Below are 25,047 nucleotides of genomic sequence, written 5' to 3'. Positions count from 1 at the left end.
TAGATGTTCTCCCAACATAATTAGATATGTTATAAACACATCCACTGTGGTATACAAGTTAATTGTACTCAGAGGTGTCTGAATTTCCCTATAGATATTGCATGATTTTAACTCAAAGCTCAGAAAAACTCAAAGCACAGAAGCACTAATGTCCAGTATAACTATAATCTGTGTGTCACTATAGCTTGCTTTTTTTCCCACCAGCAGCTTACAACACTGTAACACATACTGGATCTCATTAGCTTTCAAAGACATGCACTGAAGTAATGAACGAAGTTGTCTTTGAATGATATTTGATGTCATTCTGACCCAAAGCAAAACTAACAAATATCTCAGTGAATTTCCTCGTTTGGACTGTACATGTGTTTCTGAATCCACAGGAGATAACGACAATTTAATGGAAAACACAGAGAGAGAGAGAGAGAGAGAGAGAGAGAGAGAGAGAGAGAGAGAGAGAGAGAGAGAGAGAAAGAAAGAGAGAGAGAGGGAGAGAGAGGTCACGAAGCAACAAGCTGAGCTGAGGGTTTATTAATTTATTTGTTTTGTGAATGGGGGTCAAATTGACCTCGGGCAAAACAAAATGGATATTAATTTACCACCAAGTCATTGTCAGCAGCTAAAATTGCCTAATGAATTGGAATAATCTAATTTTACAGCAATGACTGGAAGGTGAGAATAGACAGCGTTATATAATGAGCTATAATTTCCCATTTCGATCTTTATAACAAAAAAAAGATATTTACATTGCAATTTTACCAATGACAGATCAAGCGAAGTTTGTGCATATGACTGTTAATACATCTTTATTTGCTTCATTTTTGATTTGCGATGGTTAATTTCTTTCCTGAGAGTCGTGCGTCTGCGGGACTTCTCTTCTTCATTTAGTCACTGCTGATGCTCCATGTTTTCCACTGTTTTGGAGGAGGATGAAGAGGAGGAGGAAGATGAGGAGGAGGAGGAGGTAGATGAGCAGGAGGGGGGCTGTGGTGTGCGTCAGTAAGTCAAACATGTTCCAATAACAGGCTGTATTATCTGCTGCTATTTGCAGTTTGCTGTAACTAGGCGCCTCACTGAGCCCGAGCGAGAGAAAAAAAAACAAACCTGCAGCGCTTCTCTGGAATGGAAACGATCTCTGACGGGATGATTTCTGCATGCTACCTGCAAGAAGAAAAGGTAAGATGAACTTATATTTTCTTTGCTCACTTCTAATGATTGTATTGCTAAATCTAAATGGAAGAACTGGAGACTTCGCTGAGACACCAGCTTCACTGTCAGTACCAGCGAAGTTGACGTGATATTTCAGCACCACGGACAGCAACTTGATGTCTCACTGAAAGTTTACCTCAACTGGCATTTAAGAACAAACAACTAAATATCATCTAGATGCGCTCACTTTGAACCTGAATGTAATTGAATGCATTTTTAACGAGTGGGGGGGGAGGAGCCCCACCCTGACAGAGCGGGAAAAACCTCCCCCAACTCTCACCAAGCACATTAGTTCCCATGTTAGGAAGTACTTGATGAAGCTGCTGGAAATGGGAATTTCTCTTGGAGATCAATATGAAGTAACTCAAGGGTGGTTTTGAGTATGATGTTTTTATGTGAGGATAATGTTGAATGCTTCTAGATTTCACAGGTAATGAAAATCTCCAGAAAAAAAAGAAATCTATAGAGAGGACTTGTAAACTCCATACAGAAAAGCCCCAACCCAAACTTGAACCAGGGACATTCTCACCAAGCTGAAGTACTATCCACAAACTTAGTGGACAAGCGAAGTTTTCCATTCAGCTGTAAATTGTGATTATTGGTAAAATCATTACGAGTTTTGCCTTTAAGTTCATCTTTCTGTATTGTTAGTATTATAATAATTCCTCAAAAACGAAAAATGCTGCTGGGAAACAGTATCACCCCAGAGTCCAGATGTTTTCTGCTGCTGTGTCCTGAATCTCTATGCTGCCCCACACTTGGAAAACCACTGCCTTACAGGACGGCATTATGTCAAGAAAAACTTAAAAAAAAAAAACGAAAGAAAAGAAAAACTTGGTTACTCTAACAGCTAACTTCTACAATATTGCTCTTTTCAGGAGCCTAACCTTTACCCTGGGCATCCCAAGCACCTTCATCTAAACTTCAGCTCTATGAGGGTCTTCTGCTAGGATTTGTCAGGCGCAACACAGAAATGGAAAAAAGCCTGAGGTTATACGTGAAGGTGGTCACAGTGGTTGTGTTACTGGGAGCTGATCTGAGCCCGCTGGCCTTGATGGACCACGTCGGAGTCAAAGCCCAGAACAATGAGAGACGGGTGTTGGCACACATCCCTGGTGATATCATCATAGGAGCTCTATTCTCTGTTCATCACCAGCCACCTGCAGACAAGGTATACGCTTTGACATATGCATGAGTGTGTGCTTACCTTATCCACACATGATCAATAATGTGAAACCACTTGATTGACACTTTGTTCAGGTCCATGAGCGAAAGTGTGGTGCAGTCCGTGAGCAGTATGGGATCCAGAGAGTGGAGGCCATGATGCACACTCTGGATCGAATTAATGCCGACCCCACTATCCTTCCAAATATCACCCTGGGCTGTGAGATCAGGTCAGCAAGTCCACATATATTAATATTATTACTATTTACTGTTATATAATCCATGAGTGAACCACAATGTTTCTATAATCAGGAAATTTGATGTCAAATGAAGGACGGGCTTATCAATGTGGTCCATGTGTTTATTTACAATCCCGCCAGGACTGCATAACCCATGTGTTGTTCTGAAAAGTAATGTTGGGGGTGGCATAATACCTGCTCGATTGTAATACTGTCTGTAAACAAACAAAACAAACAATCAAAACCATGATCAAGGACAGGATAGGGAAAGAATCAAATGTGTGTCTGAAGTGAACAGATTATTTAAATTGTAACAAACTACAACTAATCTCTCGCTGTATGAAGTACACTACCTTTTTACATGCTTTACAGAATGCTTTCCAGGGACTCACACAAATTATTCTAAAACACTGACTTTTTGAACCTTTTGATAAAGTTCCCACTATCCAATTATGTCCAAGGTGAACATACTACCTGCATGCACATCTTGAAGAGGTCACTTGGAATGAGTACAGCAGGGGTAGACAATATAGATCATTCTGAAGGTTCAATACCAGAGTGCTGAATTGTGAGTAAACACCTTGACCACAAGCATTTATGAAAATTGTGTAATTTATTGAAAACAATCATTTCTAAGCCTATCATGAAGAAGTCATAAGGAAGTTCATTTGATACAAATATTCTTAACATGACCACGATCCTGCTCTCCAATGATTTATTCATGTCTGGAAATTGGGAAAGTGGGCCGCTGAGCATGGAAATGGGGAGCTACAGTTGGCCAGTTCTGGAGTTGGAGGGTCTGGAAATAATTGGAAAGATGTTTTTAGGAAGGAGGGAATGAAGACAGCATGAGTGCCTTGATGCTACAGGAAACCCTTCAAGGAGGTTGTGTGATATTAAAAGGCTGAGCTACAGATAAGGGACATCAAGTATTCACCGTTCTGGAAGATACACTCTGACACAACATGAGTTAAATCAGACAGGTCTAAGCATTAACATAAATCAAGCGGGGAGTGAACAAGCGGTGGCGAGCTGTGTTCTGGTTTTCACAGATAGTTGCTGCCTAGAGACAGATAAGGAAAAAAATCACGAAAGATAAAGTTAACCTTTTTTTTTTATCAGTCAAATCATCTACAGCACCCAAATGCCACACGTGTGTTTGTACGACTTGGCAGCTACAAACACTCCTCCTCTCCATAAGGGCTGTGAAATGATCATTTTAAAGTGCAACTACTCTGTGACAAACGGAGCAAAATCTGCTGCCTTTGTTTCATGCAAAAGACATTCTGAAGTTCAGATGAAGCGAATGTGAGGCTGTCATTGCCAATGATGTGTATTTTCCCAGGCACGACTTTGTATGCACATAAATTTATTACAACCATCGTACCCTCTATGTCAGGTTAGCGACACTTTGGATCTCACAAAATGAAACATCTTCTTAATCAAGTCATTAGTCAAAAAAACATGATTCACAGAATGTGCTCAGATCCCTGTGATTCTTGCCAAAACACTGCAAACTCTCCCTTTCTATACCAGAGACTCATGCTGGCACTCTGCAGTGGCACTGGAACAGAGCATTGAGTTTATTCGGGACACGCTCGTGTCCAGCGATGAAGAGGAGAGCCAGGGCAGATGCACTGCAGAAGCAGGAAGCTTGCTCCTTCAGGGAAAGAAGCCCATTGTGGGTCTGATTGGACCAGGATCCAGCTCTGTGGCCATCCAGGTGCAAAATCTCCTCCAGCTCTTCAACATCCCACAGATAGCATATTCTGCCACCAGCATGGATCTCAGTGACAAGGTAAGGCTGGTCAGCAAAACCGAGTGGATAGACACAGTTTAAATCCGTTTTTTTTTTTTATTTTGTTTAAATGTCATTTAATTGTTTAAAATGTAAAATCAGCTGCCTAATGTGAATGAAAGAATGACTAATAATAGCTGAATAAAGAAATGCAGAAAGTGTCACAGCAGTATGTCAGGGAAAACACATTTTCGCAGAATCCAGTAGTGTGAGAGCAAAAAGTTGTTGCAGACATGATTAAATATCTATATTTTCTCTCATATTTTGTTTAAGGAAAGCTGTTGAGGTCTTTTCATTTCACCACAGCATCATCTGAATGTTGTTTATTGGAAGTTAGATAAAACCAAGTCACTTACAAATCTGAAATTCTCCAACCTGGTTGTTCTCGAACCAAATTCCTCTTGAAGATTTTCGATGACGGTGTTTGTTTTGAAGATATGAAGGAAATCAGCTGACAGGATTTTACATAAAAAACACGCAGTCTCCTTTTGGACTGATGAAGACAGAAATTCTCTCCAACAGAGCCTGTTCAAATATTTCATGAGGGTGGTGCCTTCAGATATGCAGCAGGCCAGAGCCATGGTGGACATTGTCAAGAGATACAACTGGAGCTACGTTTCCGCAATACACACAGAAGGTAAGACCGTGTTACCGTTTCCCATTCATACTTTGTGATTTTCCCTTTGTCTCATCTCTTGCTGGTATCAGTTTGAATAAATCAGACACCGTAATATGCTGGGAGCCAGTGTGTTGAATAGATTTTACAATTGTGTACAATAGTGCTAAATTGAGTCTGTGTGTCAGAAATGTAGGCATGTATTGTTCAGGAACACTTAATTCCATTTTCATTATTATTATTATCATTTTAAGATTATGGACTGCTGTAAAATAGGCCCAGCTGATGAACATATATCTTTACGAGAAAAACCTTTTCTGCAGCAGGCTTACTGGGGCCAGAACAAGCTGTACATAGATACACGCACGCACTATTCATACATGCTAATGCACTTTTCCTTGTCTCCTCTCTGACTTTACCTTTGAAGCAAAGTAATTCACTGTCAAGCCTCCGTGGGTGTTTGCCTGCAGTAGATAGCATTGTGCCGGCTCAAATATGAAACTCATATTAATCTAGCCGTGATTGTGTTTTTTTTTTTTTTTTAGTAATCCTGTTCATTAAAAAAGAAAAAAAAAACAGTTTCAATGGAACTCCTGCCGCACGCTTTCAGCTGTACGAGGATAAAACATCACTGTCCAGCGATTTCAAGAAGACAAAGGTCACAGAGCTCATTCTCGCTGCAGAAGCGGTTGTTATTCCTTCAATTCCTCCTCTCTAATGCACATTAAAACAAAACAGAATGAAAGGAAGATAAAAAAAAAGGTACAAGAAATAGGGCAATAACTTTCAGCTTTGTCACTAATACATTGCAATTCAGAAGACACAACCGCCTAAATTTGTTGGGGGTTTTTTCTCCTTTCTGTCCCTTCTATATGACCCACAACCTCTGCTATGCACATGGAAGCAATGTCAAGTTATTGCAGCTTTGTTAATAACTGACTGAAGAATATCGGTTTTTCAGGAATAAACATCACGAATCCCTAATATCATTCCATCCCATTATCATAAATGCTCTGCTTGCCGTCTGTTTTTAACAGAGTAAGAGTGAAATTCTTACTGCATTTCTCAAGTTAGTAAATACCAAAGTTTTGAAGAACATGATTTGAAATAAGGGCATTTAACTTATAAATATTATCCACGATAAATTTTAATGGAGTGTGAAGCCCTGTTTTTTTAGGGCGGGTAATTCTTTATTGTTGTTTTAAAGTCCATGTTTAGTGAAAAAACATTACATTCACTCTAGTAATGCAAATGTACTAGCTTTATGTTTCAAATGTAATGTTGTTTCTTACATACAACATAAATGATCAATGCATTCAATTGTATTTGTATGTTATGCTACAGATTTGTTTTTAACACTATATTTTCATACTCAGTTAAGGCTTGTTTGCCTCTGCTGTTCCTTTCTAGATTATTTAAAAAACGTCAGTATGAGAATTGCTCCACATCTTTAAAGATACAACAGTTACAGCACAGAATTAACTGTACCCAGGTGGTTGTGGGTGTAATTGTGAATCAGTGAACTGCTCCGTAAGTTTTCCATTACAATTTAATCAAACAACTAATAGCAGCTTAGTAGCTTTTGAAACGTTACCCAGTAGAAGTCTTAAAGGCTCCTCAGACAGTGTGAAAGCCATGAAAGGAATATTAACGAACAGGAATGGGAAAATTATGCAAACATCACCACACACAATCAACAGAGGAATTTATTGAGATGAAAACATCATTTCAGGAATTAATGGCTATCAGGGTGAATGTGTAGTAATGAAGAAGATACATCAAACAGTGTCACCCACAGAGAGAAAATTTACTTGCAGAAACTAGGTGACCTTATTTCTTGCAAAAAAGAGGGAAGCCTAACCCCTGATAATTGTCAGAATTGGGGCAAAATTGCTGAAGTCTCAACTGCTGTGCTGGCATTACTTTCTTGAATTGGCTTGTTTACACTGAGGACGAGTGTTTGCAAAATATCCCTGCGTATGTATCAGAACAGTAGAACATTTGTGCTGCGGCGTGAAGGTGTGAGGAGCACCACAGTCTGAACAATACCAAAAAAAGGACACACCGGCTTGAACAGACTTTATGATAAGCAGAAGGCTTCGTAAAAGGGTTGCGGCAAAGACAAAGAACTTAGCAACATTTCTTCCTTGTTATTTCTTCTGTAGGTAATTATGGTGAGAGCGGTATGGAGGCATTTAAAGACATGGCAGCAAAAGAGGGAATCTGCATCGCCCACTCAGATAAGATATACAGCAATGCAGGGGAGCACAACTTTGACAAGCTGCTGCAGAAACTCCGAGCTCATCTGCCCAAAGCCAGGGTGGTGGCCTGCTTCTGTGAGGGCATGACAGTCCGAGGCATCCTGATGGCCATGAGACGGCAGCGCCTGGTGGGGGAGTTTCTGCTGGTTGGCAGGTGAGGTGTGAAATCTGGCATGCGAAATGTGTTGCTGCTTGAACTGAAGCCTTTGAGGAGAAAAGAAATGGCCGAACTGGGCCACCTCGGGATTTTGAATTCCAGACTGTTCTCAACCGTCCAACGCCTTCAGACTAGATTCTGTTTTCCAGTTGTTGATCATCATCATCATCATCCTCATCATCATTATCATCACAGTCCTCTTCACAACATCCATCAACTTCACAGTGGCCAAGTACACTCAAGGTAAGTTTATAAAAAAACATGTCACATGCATGGTTTTACACAATCATGACACTGACACTGTGATGTAGTCTATTAAATTGCAGAGTTTTGCAATTTCTGTGTTGTTTTTGCAGTTTGTCCTGATACAGTCAATAGATCCATGTCGGGAAAATAGACTAATAGTAAATTAAATAGTAAAAACCATGTTGTTTTCATCATTGTCCCCAAACCTCAATTAAATTATTCTGCTTCAATCTAGTAAACCATGTCAGTGACACTGTGATTCTTTTAAAACATGATCAAGCTCCAACATATAAAATTTTACCACTGCAACTTGTGCATGCATGCACACGGACACGTTCACTGCAGCCACACCCATGCTCCCACACACACACACACACACACGCACGCACGCACGCACGCACGCACACACAGATATTTGTCACTATTATTATGATAGTGATTATGAATTGATTTGACCTGTCATAGTGACCAAGTTATTTATGAAATGATAGAAACAATAAACTGGATGGATGTTATATGAAATACTTTAGATTCTATTTGAAAACAAATATTTTAAATGACCATCTGTTTTTGAAACAGCAACCAAGTCCAGTCAGTCAAATGTTATTGATATAACTTGATCACTTTTAAGGTCTGGAACCTATGAAGCATCAAATATTGATAAGTGTTTTGATTGAAAAGCTGACTTATCATTCATCGAGTCATTTTTTTCATCATGTAAATAATAGTTTGAGAGATGTTTGTAGTCAAAAATCAAGTGTAAATTGAAAAATCAGAAACATAAATAATGAGGTATTGTACAGAACAAACTACAGAGCTGTATCCAGTGCAATGCTGTTCCCTTCTCATTAACAGATGCAGGTTACACTTTTTAACATTTTTTTTTTCTTTTTATCAGACTCTAAAGAGAGGAGGGACAATCCACCCTGTCATTAGCTAAAAGATCTGAAGCCAAAGTCAGGCTCACATTACAACCCACGCTGTGTGTATAAAGCTGCTGTCAGTACTAAAGTGGGAAATTAAAAGTAACAAAAAAAAATTCAGAAGAATATATACGGTACTCCGCTTGAGAAAACTTCTAAGCATTGTCCTTCTCACCACACAGACATTTACAGACTGCTATAAGAAGGTGGAGTGCTGCACAATAGTAAACACGGCTCTGTCTCAGGATTTTTTTTAATGTGTTGTTGCCACTGGATTCACAGTGAGCTTTTTTTTTCATGAAATGTTAAAATGTCTTGCTTTCACTGTCCTACCTTTTGTCTGTGTGAAGAAAATAGGGATTCATTCGAATAATCTTGTTTTTAATTCACATTTGACACATTGAGTCAAAAGTACAAAGGAGAGAGTATGCAGTTAAAATCATACGAGGAAAAACTCCCCCACCCACCTACCCACCCACTCACTCACTCAGTCTCTCTCTCTCTCTCTCGCTCTATCTCTCTCTCTCTCTCTCTCTCTCTCGCTCTCTCTCTCTCTCCGGGAATAACATGTTTTATTTTAAGGTTTAGCTCTCTGGCTCACTCTCATCCCTGGTGGTCTATAAATGCCTTCCCTCATTAGGAGCCACATATGTAGGCTGTCGCTCAACTCTGACAGCAGGAAACATAAAATAACCTTGAACTAGATCATTTAAAACATCTTGCTCTATAATCTTTATGTTCATCTATTGCGTCCAATCATTTCTCTAAATAAAAGTATATTGTTTATTTATTAAGATGTGTTTCTGTTTCAGTTTTGATTGGATAAAAGATGTTGCTGTTTTAGCTGATTAATCTGCCTTTGTCCTTATCCAAGCTGTTCATTAGCTATTATCTATATCAGTGTTTTCTATAGTTCTAATTGAAGTTGTTGGTTTTTTGCTTTTCTTGTTCCCTCACTGTGCAACATGAACACCATACAAGTCAATCAGGCACATTTCTAAGCAGGGTTGTCACCATAAGTGGTTCACTTAAATGTTTTGATGTTGAAAGAACAAAAACTATGAATCTAATTATCGTTTGTTGTTCTTTTGCTTAGTTTTTTTTCTGCCTTTTTCACTGAATGTTATAGTTCTTTCTGTCACGTATCACTGTCAAGTTCATAGACAGGCATGGTATTTGAAATGGTGAGTTTGAATAACCAGTAGGTGTGAACGTCTGTATTCATGAATGTCTTTCTTTTTTGGCTTGTAATCGTTCACCCGATCAGGATCCTCTCAGGCTTTTGCAGTGTCAGCTGTGGGAGGATTGAGTGGTGGGTCAAGTGAGTCTTAAATATGAACGGATAGAAAGCTGAAAAACTAAATCCTAAAGTCAGTTGAGATGAGATATCCCTCACAAAAGATTGGAGTTGATTTCCTAATTCTTTGAACAAGCAAAAATGACATTAAAAAAACTCACAGTTCACTTCCATGTAATTATAACTGCAGATTAGAGTGTAACCTGCCATCCTACTAGTGTGCGTGGTTGACTGTCTCCCTCTGTTGCCCTGTGATGGACAGGCAACCTGTCAGGCCTGTCTTTGCCCGGAGTTAGCTGGGATTGTGCAACAGCGATTCTAAAAAGGATAAAGTGGTGTAGAAGATGGATGGATTACAGCATCGTTTGTATTCTTCAGTTAAAGAACTTCCAAGGAAGCAGCCGATATGTTACCATTCCTTTAATTTGCATTCTGGCAGCGAAGCCCAAGTGGGGTTTTGTAGAGGGAGATGTCTGACTTCTACATCCACACAAACAGAGTAAAGGTCACTTTGAAGCTTTTGTGAGGCAATTAAATCAACATGGGAGATAGCAATTATAAATCTGTGAGTTTCTGTGCGCAGTAAGAGTGCCAAGTACCGGCATTTGACCTGTTAAGCATTGGGTCAACAGTCTGGATAGGATAGCCTAATCACAACATATGGCACCAAGAGTAAATAAGCTCTGGTGATCCTGAACACGTTTCAACAGCTGTGTTTTTAACACAAGCAAATCTTGTAGATTAGAAGTGATTTTCAGGAAAATAAATCTTCCGTTCTACTTGTTTTATTGTGACTCATCAGGTTGAATCTTGATCTGGAGCGTGGGGAACCTTGGTTAGGAATCAATACAGTTGTTGTATGAGGGACTTATTGAATTAAATCTAGCCAAGTCAACTAAGAGGAAGTCGCAACAACTGTTTGTAGTGCCTCCTAAAAAAAGTGAGTAGTCAAATAGCCCGTCAGCACAACTATAGTGAGGATATAATGTGTGGTAAGGCTGAGCCATCTCATTAACTTGGATCTTGACCAAGACATTCACAACCAAACATTTGGAGTTGGCAAGGCAACAGAATCCCGAACAGGCAAAGGCTTCCCCTTAGAAATTACTGCCTTTGGTAGTCAGCGCGCCACCTGAGTAAGCAGGAGACACAACAGCAAATTAAATCAAATTGAATCAGAACAACTGGACTTGCTCATATGACACATGCGTTCCCTCAGAAAAATATCTGGCTATAAAAGTTGTCCAGCGATGTGCTGCACCGTGTAATGAGAGCACCACATGTGTGTCTGTGTGGGCGTGGGTGTATTTGAGTGAGCACACACTCTCACACTTGTGTGTGTCTTCGGGCTTGTAGGTGGTACAGCAGCATGGAGCACACAGCATATTGCTCTCCTAGGTCGATGTGTGGGTTTCAAAGCTCTCGTTCAAGAGTGATTCAAACCATCCAGAGTCAAAGCCCTCCATGCTTTTCATATCCATTCCTGCCTTTTTTTTTATGTCAGTGTACAAATTCTGTGCTTGCTTCTCTAAGGATGTGTTATAAAATGATCTCCTACCTCACCGAGAGAACCAGGCATCAAAAAAAGGAAAAAGAAGGAAAAAAAAAATCCCACCCACACCAGTGTTGTATAACTGCAGCTTCTTGGTTTGCAAAGTTAGTCTAGAGAAATGACTTCTCTCGCTTTTTTGTCTGTAAGGAGGAGAATAGTGGGCTTCTGTGTGCCAGTGAAGGGTGCGTTTTACATGTATGCACGTTTGTGGAGGTGTAATCAACCTTCTGTCTTTGTTGATTTCAGACAAGTATCCAGAGGGAGACACAACAAAAGATGGAGTAGAAAGATTTTCAAACAGTTCACTGATGAAATAGCTTTTTGAGTCCAAGCCCACGCTGTTTATGAATAAACAACATGGCAGATGTGTCTGTATATGTTGTTCTCTGGTGGAGATTGTCAGGTGTCGTGGTATCCTTCTGTAAATACAGCCGGGGGGCGGGGGGTTACTAAACAGGTTGCAAAGATTATTATTACTCACCTGAAGAATTTGCAATAACATTTTTGAATTCACATCAGTGTGAGTCTTGACCATTGCATCATATTCATCTGCATTAAATATAGTGTGAATCAGTATGCTCCTTATTGCACGTGTCTCTCAGAGGAATTATCATATAATGAGCCAACTGAGATCCTATTAAACAAGATGCACAGAGTGGTTATGTGGCCAGGGATGTAAGGTTTGCATTATAAAACCTAAACTTAGAACCAGCTGAAAGTGGATTTACCTGGACACACTATTCCAGCCAACAGAATCATCAAGGCACATCTCCACTGAATTTGTCTTAGCATTCAAACTCATTCAAGAAACCTTATGATAAAACCCAGTTGGGACAAACCTGTTGGAGAAATTGAACTGGATATTCCGAAACTTGAATAATGGAAAAATAATTTTGCTAATAATTCTGTTGCACCATTGACCCTTATGTTAGTTCTTCTGAATCTTTAGTAAATATTTTAATGTCCTTTTTATTCAGTCGTTCGTTTTGTGAGGTGCAATCTGTCATCTTTAGCCTGTGCAGTGTTCCAAATGATCGTAAGCAAGGAAGGACGAGGCAAAGCAAGGCAACTTTATTCATTGAGCACCAGTCAGATATAAGCCTGTTCACAGTCTGTTGCACAATAACTACAGCAACATTTTAAAAATACACAGCAAAATAAAAGAAATATGCTAAAGCAAGAAATTAAAAATCTTAATCTTAAGCAATTAAGAGCATGAAATACTTCATGCCTTCACTCATACCTCTCATGTTCTTTTTCACACACTATCATCCTTTTCACTGGATCGACTTTATTATGCACTTTTCTCGCATCAGTATTTGACGTCTCAAATCACCCTGAAATATTACTGCCTAATATAAGCTGTAAAGAGTTGTGACAGGTCTACTTGCTAATTTGATTTATGCCTCCACTCAGCAGGCATGAGGGGCTGTGGCCACTGGCTGAGATTGATAAATAGAGTTTTCTGTCATCTGCCTAAATAAAAGTGGTCCAAGGATAGAGCCTTGAGGACCCCCACATGTGATTTTCCTTCGCTCAAATTCATAGTTATTGACATAGAATTGTCATGACCTTACAAATAGGATTCAAACCAACCTAATGCAGTGCCAGAAATTCTGAACAATTTAAAGTCTGTTCAGCTGTATGTTGTCTTCAGCTGTATGAAAAGCAGCACTAGTAGCACCAACCACTGTTCTTTACATCAAGCCACAACGATTCCACTATCATCTATTTATCCGTTCATCAGTCTATACCGCAAATGTCCAATTTATATCTTACAGGATACTAATGCTAATGCTCGATTTGATTAGTACTGTGAAATGTGTGATTTTCAAAGGGAGACTATCCCGAGTTCCCCAAGTACGCCAGTTTCCTCTGGTTCATTAGTAACTTTAAAATTGACCATACGAATGTGAATGTGAGTGATTATATCTGTGATTGTCTGGCCACCTGTTCTCAATATGACTGGATGGATGAATGCTTTGGTATCATTTCACTCTGGATTTTACTGTAACATTGGCTTCTGGGACTGCTACCAGGCATTTTCTGCCACTCTCCTAAACCTTTCCCCCACAACATTCTCAGGTCCAATCTTTAAAGTTCTTACTTATCAAATCTGAAGATGTGCTAAAAGCAAATCTATTTCATAACATGTGTAAATGTCCCCTGTTTCTTCAGCATTGGGTGCCAAGTTTACCAGCTGTTGTTTACAGATATTAAATACAGTCAGACATTTTCCACAACTCTTGCTGAGGTGGCAGTGCTGTCTAAGCAGTCACATCCTGGCGTGGGCTGCAATATTGAGGAGCAGCTATCAGGCTGGAACTGGTATACAGTTTATTATAGATATAGGATGGTTTGAGTATTACAGCTGTCTGTCTATCTATCTATCTATCTATCTATCTATCTATCTATCTATCTATCTATCTATCTATCTATCTATCTATTTAGCTATCTATCTATCTGTCTGTCTATATCTAATTATTGTTTTCTCTATTTCTCCTGTTCAGTGATGGCTGGGCTGACAGATATGATGTGACCGATGGCTACGAGAGGGAGGCAGCTGGTGGAATTACAATTAAGCTAAAGTCTGCTTATGTGACCTGGTTCGATGATTACTACTTGAACCTGAGGCCAGACGCCAACCAGAGGAACCCCTGGTTCCCCGAGTTCTGGCAGCACCGCTTCCAGTGCAGGCTGAGGGGACATCCGCAGGAGAACACCATGTACAATCGCACCTGCACATGTTAGTGCGGCATTAAGTTCACGATCCAAACATGAAATTAGAACTTGAATTAGTCTGTATTAAAATCCATAAACCTTTCCCTTATTGTAGATCACAACGATTGCAATGCGTCACTTGTTTTGAGCAAGTTTCTGTTCCCTGCAGGGAGAGAGTCACTGCGGCAGCACTATGCACAAGACACCAAGATGGGCTTTGTCATAAATGCTATCTATTCAATGGCTTATGGTCTGCATGCCATGCAGCAATCACTCTGTCCAGGATATAAGGTATGAAATTAAAGAGCGCTGGTATCTACATGGTTTCTGTCTGTTAGTCGCACTGTTGACAGCTGTGTGAATCCTCAGGGTTTGTGTGAATCCATGCGGCCGATCGACGGTCGGAAACTGCTGGATTTCTTGATGAAAACCAACTTCATCGGCGTGTCCGGAGAAAACATCCACTTTGATCAGAATGGAGACTCACCTGGCAGGTAAAGGTTATTGGCGGACAACAGGAAGGAAAGGATGAAGCAAAGTGAAGCAGCGGCGTGTTCAATGTCTGCACGTATGTGTTTCAGGTATGAAATCATGAATTTCAAGCAGATGGGTGAGGATGAATTCTCTTACATCCATGTGGGAAGCTGGGATCAGGGTGGTCTGAAGATGAACGATGAAGAAATATGGAGCGAGAACAGCGACATCATCCAGTCAGTCTGCTCCGAGCCCTGCCAGAAAGCACAGATCAAGGTATATAATTACTCCACTGCAATCACTTTTATATTGTTGTGTTTACTGAGCATGTGTTTTAATTTGCCAGTTCACAGAAATTATGCTGCACCTGTTTCTATTTGCATTCAAGAACAGAACATTGTTTCAGAACGTTTTTTTTTAAATCCATATCCTCAGAAATTGTTTCCATTTGCGGAAATTATATCAAAAACACAGCTTTCTTTATGTTCTTGAAGGCAAACATTGAGCTCAAGCTGCACAGGAGTCAATTCTTAAGTTCTTCACACAGACTGAGCTCAGTCCGCTGTTTGAAGCTTTCATCATCTCCCATCTGGATTTGTTAAGATCCCTCCAGTCCATCCAGGCTGCAGTGTCTCTTCTCTGCATCATCCGAAAGGCTCTCACATTAAGCCTTTATTTAACAGTTCATGACGACACACTTGTTGTGAAAGTGTACATTTTGAAGCGTTACCTTTTGTATAAAATGTGAAGGTGTAGAAATTTGCATCTTCAAGTTTTGTGTCCCAATCCATGTGCACTGCGTCCCCTCTCCAGCGAGAACAGATTGGAGTCACAGCAATGTATTACTTTGAAATGTATTTATATAAATAACTCATGTATCCTCTCAGTTTCCTCTGCTTCTCTCTGCACTGTACAGACATCATCAATGTTTTCACTCTTTTCTCTTCATGTTAGCAGATCAGAGTCACTCTCTCTGACTCTTTCATACAGTTGAAGGGAAAACACTTCCCTCTCACTTTCATTGTTATTTTTCCTCTTTGTTCTTTATGCATCTATTAAAATAATTACAGAAAATTGTGAATGGAATAAAACTACTTTTAGGGGATATTTTAGTAACTGCAGTTGTAGTTTCAAATTGTTGCATAACAAACTAAATATTTGCAATGAAAACTATTATCAGCAACAACAAAAAAAAATTGGATGAAAGTTTTTTTTTGTTTGTTTTTTTGTTTGGATGTGCTAATGACGCAAATCCCAAATACTAGAAGTAAATTGAGGCAGTATACCAGTGTGGCTGTTACTTTCCACCGCTGACTGCCAATCATGTTCATTCTCAAGCGTATTGTAAATGTTTCCTAAAATACTGACCTGCATGGGTTTAGGGCTGGAAGACTGTAGCACACAGGGAAGCCCCAATCCCCACACAAAAAAGCAATTTGTTGAGATGTGGGTGTTGAACTTTTGTTAACGGCCAACCACTGGCTTTTCACTTTTCAAGCAAGAGATTTTTTCTTTTTTTTTTTAACCATGGTGAGACTCAATGACCTTCTTTAGATTTTTTACTCCTCATGATCCCCTGATGGACAAATCCTCATTGCCTTTCTCTACAGGGCAGTCAGAGTGTAAGATTAGCTACAGAACTGCACCGTTAAGAGATTTCCCTGCCCTTTCACACTGCTGTGTGTGTGTGTGTGTGTGTGTGTGTGTGTGTGTGTGTGTGTGTGTGTGTGTGTGTGTGTGTGTGTGTGTGTGTGTGTCCCAGGTGATCCGTAAAGGAGAGGTGAGCTGCTGTTGGACCTGCACTCCCTGCAAGGAGAATGAGTTTGTGTTTGACGAGTACACTTGTCGGGCCTGTGTCCTGGGCTCCTGGCCAACAGATGATCTCACCGGTACACGCTTTATCTATGTCTGCTGCTTATAAATGCATGATTTCCAAGCAGGCCAGAAAAGCCATCAAATCTGGGTCACGCACTGGAGGTGCACCCACAAATCCCCTTACAACTTACGCACTACGCGCACATTGGCCGCGCAGACTCGCTGCTCTAAGACGCCCTCCTGCACAGAAATCAACACAAATACCAATCACTAAACACCAGGAGAATTCACATCCCTGCCAGAATGAAGGATTTGGCAGAATCCAGGTTTTCTAACTCTAAAGTCTTGAAAAAATGTCTGAGATCTTTTTATTTTTTTTGTAGGCACTTATTGTAACACACAAATCAGTTTTCTGTTGCTCTCATAGGAAAATACAAATTAGGACCAAAACTTTTTCTTGCTATCAATTCATTTCATTCATCATCCATCTTCTCTCACTCGTAGAGTTTTATAATAAACTCAATCACATACTTTTCATGACTCCTAATGATGAATAAACCTCTGACACAACATGGATTTCAGTATTTGCTCACATAACAGTCTTGTCGCTGAAGCTCTTTTTAAATTTTTTTTTAAATCTCCCCCACAGTTGTGTGAACTCTAATTTTTAAAGGATTAACACCTTTTCGCATTCTCTTTAGGCTGTGAGCCAATCCCGGTGCAGTACGTTCGCTGGGGGGATCCAGAACCTATCGCTGCCGTCGTTTTTGCCTGTCTGGGCCTCTTGTCGACACTCTTTGTTACTTCAGTTTTTATCAAGTAGGTGCCATCTTTAATGCAGTGATATTTAATACGGTGATATATTCAACAGGACAGCGCATCAAGTTCGGCCTCGGGAAAATATTGTTTTGACCTGGTGTAAATCCAGACATCCATCTGCAGCAGCTGTGACAGCGGGTTTCACCCTCCACAGGGTTTATCTGTATATCATATCCTCTTTTATCCGATACACACTTTTTAGTTTTGTAAGGCACACAAAAATTGTACAACAATAGTGTGTATAATGTGGTCATTTTAACATATTTGCTGCGACTTTGATCTCAGACGTTTCGGTGTCTTTGCAGGTTCTGGGACACTCCTGTCGTCAAGTCCTCCAGTCGTGAGCTCTGTTACATCATCCTTGCAGGAATTTGCCTGGGCTACTTGTGCACTTTCAGCCTCATCGCCAAGCCGCATATTATCTACTGCTACCTCCAGCGCCTGGGAATCGGCCTGTCGCCTGCTATGAGCTACTCTGCTCTTGTCACCAAGGTACTTTTTTTTTTCCCTGCTTAGTTGCTAGGAGATGAAGGAATAGTCATGCAAAGCTCAAGTAAGCTAATGCCATATCTCACTTCCTAGAAAGAGTTTTGTGTAAATGCACATTTTTATTCATCTGAAATAGAATAATTCATTTAAACACTGAAATGATTGGATCGGACCTGATTCACAGTAATCTATATAACGTTCTTGTGAATTTGGATGCTGAATGACAACAAGGATCATTGAGTGAACATCAAGAACTGAACTGAACAGAAAACCTGTGAACTGCCAAAAAAAACGGTCATGTGAAGAGAAGACGAGATGTCTCCACAAATGTAGATTCAAGCTTGATGTTTTTCAATATTAAATGCATACTGCAATAAGTAATAATTCAGTGGAATTTCCTCAAGATCCTTTCCAAAGCTTTCTCATTTACTTTTCCTGATCCAACCCCATCGCACACCATTATGAGAGGAGAGAGCGCTTCAGCCACAATTATTCAGCCAGCGTGGCTGCTATTCTTATCCCACATGCAGGGCCAGGTAAGGAGGAAGGGTGGAGTACAAGAGGCACTTCCACAGACTGTGTAGCTGTCAAATGCAACGGACGCCTTGCAGAAGTAGATGGTCGTGCGTGTGGGCTGAGGTTCATGTTTAAGATCTGGGAAGGGGATTATTGTTATGAATCACCGCAGAGGTATTATCCACAGTCGGTGTAAATGAAGCCTGCATAACCATTTGATCTATTTTCGATCCAGACCAACCGTATAGCTCGCATCCTGGCAGGCAGTAAGAAGAAGATCTGCACCAAGAAACCACGCTTCATGTCCGCCTGCGCACAATTGGTCATTGCCTTCCTACTGATCCTTCTGCAGCTGGGGATTATTGTGGCTCTGCTTATCATAGAGCCACCGCAGGTGCGTGTGTGTGTGACACCTTCTGCATTGTGAGGCATGTTAATCTTCATTTATTCATTCAGTGCCTTCCTCGCTGTCCTTTTAGGTAATTCATGATTACCCCAGTATTCGCGAGGTACATCTGATCTGCAACCTGACCACTCTGGGGGTGGTGGCGCCGCTGGGCTACAACGGCTTGCTTATCCTCAGCTGCACCTTTTACGCCTTCAAGGTACTTCAGCATATTAATAATTAATCATACATGACTGATATAAAAGGCTGGGTCATCGCGTTAGTGAAGGCTTATATAGACTTTTCTTTGCATCGGAGATTCTCTTTTCACATTGCTTTTAAAAAAATTCACTCTGCCTCCTCGTCTACAGACTCGAAACGTCCCTGCCAATTTTAATGAGGCCAAGTATATTGCCTTCACCATGTACACTACCTGCATCATCTGGCTGGCGTTTGTTCCGATTTACTTTGGCTCCAACTACAAGATCATAACCATGTGCTTCAGCGTCAGCCTCAGCGCCACAGTGGCTCTCTGCTGCATGTTCGTCCCCAAGGTACGACAAACTGTTGAAGCTAAAACGTTTCAGCTACTTTTGCTGTCAACTTGTTGTCTTTTTTTAATCTTTTTCCCTAATGTTGCTCGTTCTCCTGGTCAGGTGTACATCATGCTCGCCAAACCTGAGAAGAATGTCCGCAGTGCTTTCACCACTTCCACGGTTGTACGCATGCATGTCGGCGATGCCAAGAAAGCTGCTAAGACTGGCAAATCCTCCAGCAGCATGGCCAACCTGTTTCGACGGCGTGGCTCCGGCCAGGAAAATATAAAGTATGCGGCAGACTTTGCTTAGAGTTAAGCTTTGTGAATCTAAAACTATATTTTTTTTCAGATATTCTTCACTTAACTTCCTTTCCATCACAATTTTCTTGCGAAACAAACCTCTCCTCTTGAGTTCACTTTCATTGCTGTTTCATTTGCTTTAATAGTAAAGCTTGATTGTAATGTTAAAATACCTGTAGATCAAATCCAGCCACACAGTCCTACTTTTCCAGTCTGCTCCAGTCCTCTAGGCTACCTGCTCTGTTTTCCCTTGAAGTCTACTCTCTCTCTTTCTTCCTAAACTGTCTATATTAAGCTGAATCTATTGCAACAGGCAGACTGAAGCCATGAAAAGCTGCTCCCTGAGCTGAGGGAAGGCTACCTCATTTGGGTTAAATACTCCCAGAGGAGATGCTCTGCCTTTAAGGATTTCTCTTTCGAGGGAAGATAAAAGAACATGAATAAGAACTTAACGTCTCACAGAAAGTAAGAAGATGAACGTCAGTGCAGATGGCTGCAATTCTCTCTTTTTTCTCATGTTCCTGTTAATAAAGGCAGTAAACTGTATATCTTCACAGATGAGTAACAGATGACACACTTTTTTTTTTCATGATTCTTAATGCTTGGGAAAAAATAATGAAAACGCTGCTGAATGTATTGATGAGTGTGTTAAATTAATTAAAACTTTTCACCCTTTCGTGCGTTTTCCAGTTCCAATGGGAAATCGGTAGCGTGGGAACAGAATGAACGCAGCTACAGACCAAACATCTGGAAAAGGATGTCATTTCACGTGAAAAAGAAGAGCCCGGTGGAGGTTAACCAGACCGCCATCATCAAGCCGTTCTCCAAAGAAGGAGACATCCCCTCTGACAACGGCGCCACTGAGCAGTACGAGGAGCCGCAGGTCTCCCAGTCGTTCGCCTGCTCGCCCTCCCAGTCGCCGTTGCCCAGCGTCAGCCAGCACGCAGGCGGAGTTCCGGGAGAGGAGGACGGCGGGGACGCACAGGCTCTACCGCCCTATGTTCCGGGTCACCAGGTCAGGAGGAGAGTTGCAGACGGCAGCCAGGATGCTGGAATGTTTGACGACGGCGACATTAGCATCATCGGCGTGGGAGACATCGGTATCGGGATGATCGGAGGCCAGACTCAGGGCGCCACCATCATGGACCAGATCAGCTGCGTTGTTAATCGTTTCACTGCCAACATAAGCGAGCTAAACACCATGATGCTGCCAGGCGGCGTCGCCGTCGGCGCCTCCTCCGCCGCCGCTCTGCCCGCCGCTGCCGACGGCGCCCCGTGCGCAGCTCAGTACCTCACCCCCAGGAGGAGAGAGGCCTCCTCCACTGTCACCACGTACGCCGAGGTGACGGCCGATTCCAACTTCTGTGACAATCGGCAGGCGGGCAAGATTTACGAGCACCTGGCCGGGACTTGCATGAGCGGCAGGAGGGCCAAGGATATGGAGGAGCTGATGGCGCTGACGCCTCCCTCGCCGTTCAGAGACTCATCCCTGAGCTCCAACAGCAGCTCGCCACAATCCCTCTCCCCGGCCTCCGAGGCCGAATACGACCAGCTGCTGCTGAGACACTACAGCCAGAGCTCCTCCTCACTATAAACCCGCTCTCCAAGCAGCGTAGTCTCATTTTTTGTTCTCTGTTCGGAGTATTTTAAACTCCATGAGACAAAGATTTGAACGGGACCAAACTCGCTGATGCCTTTTTTCCCCATGTGGATAATATGAACATTTAAGCTGTTTACTTTGCAAATGTATGTCTTTATATTCTGATAGAACTGGTTGAACCAACACATCCTGCCAATGAGAGATCTCAGAAACAAATACGTGGAAATAAGTGGATTTTTCACATGTGGCAAAAACTGCACCCGTCAGTTTCATCAATGGAGTGAAAACAACCAACGAAGCATGCTCCTGGGCATTTTAAAGACTTTTTGATGGTTTCCTAACACATTCCAAACTATGTAATAAACTCCAAAGACAACAGTGATAAGCTGAGGAGACTTACATTTTTATTAAAGTGGATAAATGTACAGCACAAATTTATTCACCTTTTCTTTGGATCATTCCAAAATTTTATGTAACTCTAAACATAGCATGTTATCTTAAGATTTTTTTGGAACTGAACTAAACTGCTGGTGTCATAAAAACTACAACTTGTTGTTTTGGGGTTGTATATTTTATATCTACTATATCATAAACCTAGGACACATAATTGGTTCTTAATACTGGTTGGTGAACTTCTGTATATGATGTGATGTTTTTGTTTTTGACCAGTTAACCTTACATGGATTACTTGTAAACCCACCTGGAACTAGATTGTAATGGCCTGAAGACTTTTTTTTTTCTTTTTTGTAAAATCAAATGACTGGAGGTGAAAATATCTGACATGTCACATTTCTTTCACCTTCTGCGAGTTGTCAGTCCTGAAGATGGGACGTAATTTTGATTTTTATCAAGGTAAATATGGAAATCAAAGGGATTTTTTTTTCACCCACTGATCACATCTTTATTTTATTTTATTTTTTTTTTTTTTGAAAAAACAAACTCAGAATCACATCTCTCCTACCCTGTGAGGATAAATAACCCTTTAAGTGTCAAGATTCAGTGGACAAAGTCATCAAGTCTTAAACAGCTTGTGGATTCCCTTAATTTAGATATGACTGACTTGAATGTATTTAAAAAAAAAAAACTGGTTTCAGACCAAATGATCTTCCACCTCAGGACATGTCTGAACCAAATTTCCCTTGAACTTTGACCCTTACTTTGAATGAGTGTTGCATGAATTCCAGATTTGTTTGCCATTTCTAAGCTATGTTTTTTCAATGAATTACTTTTCAATGACTGTAAAGTCAAAAAATCACAATAATTAATAGCTACAGTAGCAAAGTAATGATCCTAGTAGTGATATTGGTGTGTTCATAAGATTAATTTTAGGAGGCGCGTGCCAGATTGTCTGACACATCTTTTTGCAAAGCAACTTGTTTCTATGGACTTGGTTTTCATTTGCACATGTGTCAGTGTCTCGATGCAGTGTTCTACTGTGTTTCGAGAAACTGGGTCGCAGCGAGAATCCAGCTGTCAGCTTGTTTCCGTTTAAATTTCCTCTGCTTGAGCATTTCAGTTCACTTTATTTATTTGTTATTTGTTTTTTTTTTGCTGTTGTGTGTGTGTGTGTGTGTGTGTGTGTGTGTGTGTGTGTGTGTGTGTGTGTGTGTGTGTGTGTGTGTGTGTGTGTGTGTGTGTGTGTGTGTGTTTGCCTCTTTTGATAATATAGGTCAACTATATGAATAAGCTTGCTCCTTTTCAGCTCCTCGGCTGTGACAGATAATTTCCATGTGCTAGCTTTCTTAATGTTTGTTTATCGGTCTTTTTTTCCGACTGCTTTCATTTGTACTTTTTTTGTTCATGTTTACACGGACAGGAATGTGCTTTCTCAAATGTGCAGTATTTTATACCAATTTTTTGATGTAAGAACAAAGTCATCTTAGAGAATTTGCGTATTTGCATGCAGATTTGTGCCACATCAAATCTTCCAAGACCATCATACCATGCTTTAAGCCGCTAATGTGCTTGTTTTCAGAATGTTTTTCTGATCTCTGCATTTTCTTTTCAGATAGCCTGAAATTGCAACTTTTGCCACTTGTGCTGTATTAAAGGCTGACATTTAAAATATCATACCTTTTTGTTTTGTGTGGATAGATACGATATTCATGGGCAGTGTACTTTCATTCATCCAACCATCTCATCATCTTCTGTATCGATCTACCCTGTTTAGGGTCACTGAGAAGCCGGGTTTAATCCCAGCCGACAATAGTTGGAGTTGAAGGGAGGGTTCATTAGGTAATATGCAGAGTTATTGACACATGTTTTGGTCTCTGTTACTTATGGACTTTTTCTAAATAAGGATTTAATAGTGTCAAATCACCGTGCGATAATTAAACAGAGAAACAGGGTTTCTGGGGCACACTTTAATAAACAACATGTAATCATTTCTGGTGCCGCAAAACGTGGACGTGACTTACGTGAAATTAATATTCACATGACACCAAGCAGAAGTTTATTCATAGAGAGACAATGTTTGATGAGCTCGGAGAGAAACCGAGGCCTTAATGGACCAGCTTATTGTTGGCTATCAGCTCTCCAACCTACAGCCCGAAAGTGTGTTTGAATCCATATAGTTCATCAGCAATGATACATGGTTACAGAGATGTAAATTGCATATTTCAAGGTGATATAGAACAACCATTTCTGGAGCATTGCATCAGCAGCGTTATCTCCTGTGACTTCCTACATAAAACACTGAAGCTTTAAAAGGTGCAAAACATGTAGTCGTGAACATGTAAATCGTGTATTCAGTGCAAATAAAGTTGTGGGCTTTACTCAGCAAAGAGCCCTTCAGCTCTTTTGCTTCTGTTTGCTTTTGTAGAAGACAGTGCAAAGCATGTACGATACTCTGTAGCACAGCAGGTGTTCAGACTGACTGACTGACTGACTCTTCATTTCTGGCAAAGGTGGAACTAAAGACTGGGACACTGGGGTCCAGCTCCTCTTTATTGGGAAAGAGATCAAATTATCCATCAAAAAGAATTGTTTTAAATGATGAAATGTATTGAAGTACTTGCTCTGAATAATCCAAGTGATACATTTAGTCTACGGTACATCCCTTCCAAAAAGCAGCAGTCAATAATGATATTTTGTTGATACTGACATAAAAACCATTTATCTGACATGCTGACCTGTGCACTCTGCCTTCGCCCATTGTCACCGCTGAGCGGCTGCAGAGCTCATGACCCTGATTTGCAATGAGATAAGGTGTTTATATACAGTGTAACCTGGCATAACTATGCTGTTATAATGTGTTATGTACTTTATAAGCCTCTTTCAAATCTTAAGAAGTTTTAACATTAATAAACCTGCTCTAGTTTAGTCACTTGGAAACACTCCAGCATGATATAACACAGGTTGTCTATCATTTTCCATTCAGTATGCACACACCAGACATTCTATGATGTGATTTGGACAGTCTAATATGACTCACTGTGTTATTTCTGGTGATGATTATTAAGCAGATTACTTTGTAAAGTGGAAAAATTACAAAAACTGAACCTAAACTCTTTGGTTTTTAAATAGAAGATAACTTCCATGTTGCAGAGAGAATTTTAGAGCTTTCTGCAGAACCAGACCGCCAAAATAATTACAATGTGGATTCATTTGTTGCATTTGAGCTGCAGCTAAATAATAAATTGAGCTGTGCATGGCCCTCAAAACTGAGACGAGTGTGACAAACCTGATATACAACAGTAGCTGTATGGGGCAACAAGTTAAATCATGATAACAGGCACATGGTTGTTTCATGACTCTCGGGAGGTGAAGTAGCTTCTATGTAACTGTGCACAGTTTATGTTGCAAAAAAAGCGTGCGCACTTCACGTTTCTCCAGGCGGGGTCACAAGGTCTCCGGCATGAGCGGCGCACACTCCCTCCTCCAGCGGGAGGGCGGCACCGAAACCAGGAGCGCACAGCAGAGCAGTGTCAAC

General features: G+C 40.7%; 1 protein-coding gene across 1 annotated transcript; it reads left to right on the top strand.

Annotated features, from left to right (window-relative positions):
- The first annotated feature begins 981 nt into the window (after positions 1-981).
- Positions 982-21,250, top strand: grm5a (glutamate receptor, metabotropic 5a). The gene is made up of 18 exons (XM_030101783.1): positions 982-1,173; positions 2,085-2,377; positions 2,467-2,600; positions 4,146-4,407; positions 4,930-5,044; positions 7,189-7,438; positions 13,970-14,205; positions 14,350-14,471; positions 14,550-14,674; positions 14,762-14,930; positions 16,417-16,543; positions 17,171-17,288; positions 17,594-17,780; positions 18,529-18,687; positions 18,773-18,898; positions 19,050-19,232; positions 19,335-19,504; positions 20,207-21,250. The coding sequence occupies exons 2-18, from the start codon at positions 2,180-2,182 to the stop codon at positions 21,108-21,110; spliced, it is 3,585 nt and encodes a 1,194-aa protein (XP_029957643.1). The 5' UTR covers positions 982-1,173; positions 2,085-2,179; the 3' UTR covers positions 21,111-21,250.
- Positions 21,251-25,047: the final 3,797 nt, after the last annotated feature.

Source organism: Salarias fasciatus, chromosome 10 (assembly GCF_902148845.1).
Source record: "Salarias fasciatus chromosome 10, fSalaFa1.1, whole genome shotgun sequence".
Classification (NCBI taxonomy): Eukaryota; Metazoa; Chordata; class Actinopteri; order Blenniiformes; family Blenniidae; genus Salarias; species Salarias fasciatus.
This window is presented reverse-complemented; position numbering and strand designations above follow the sequence as displayed.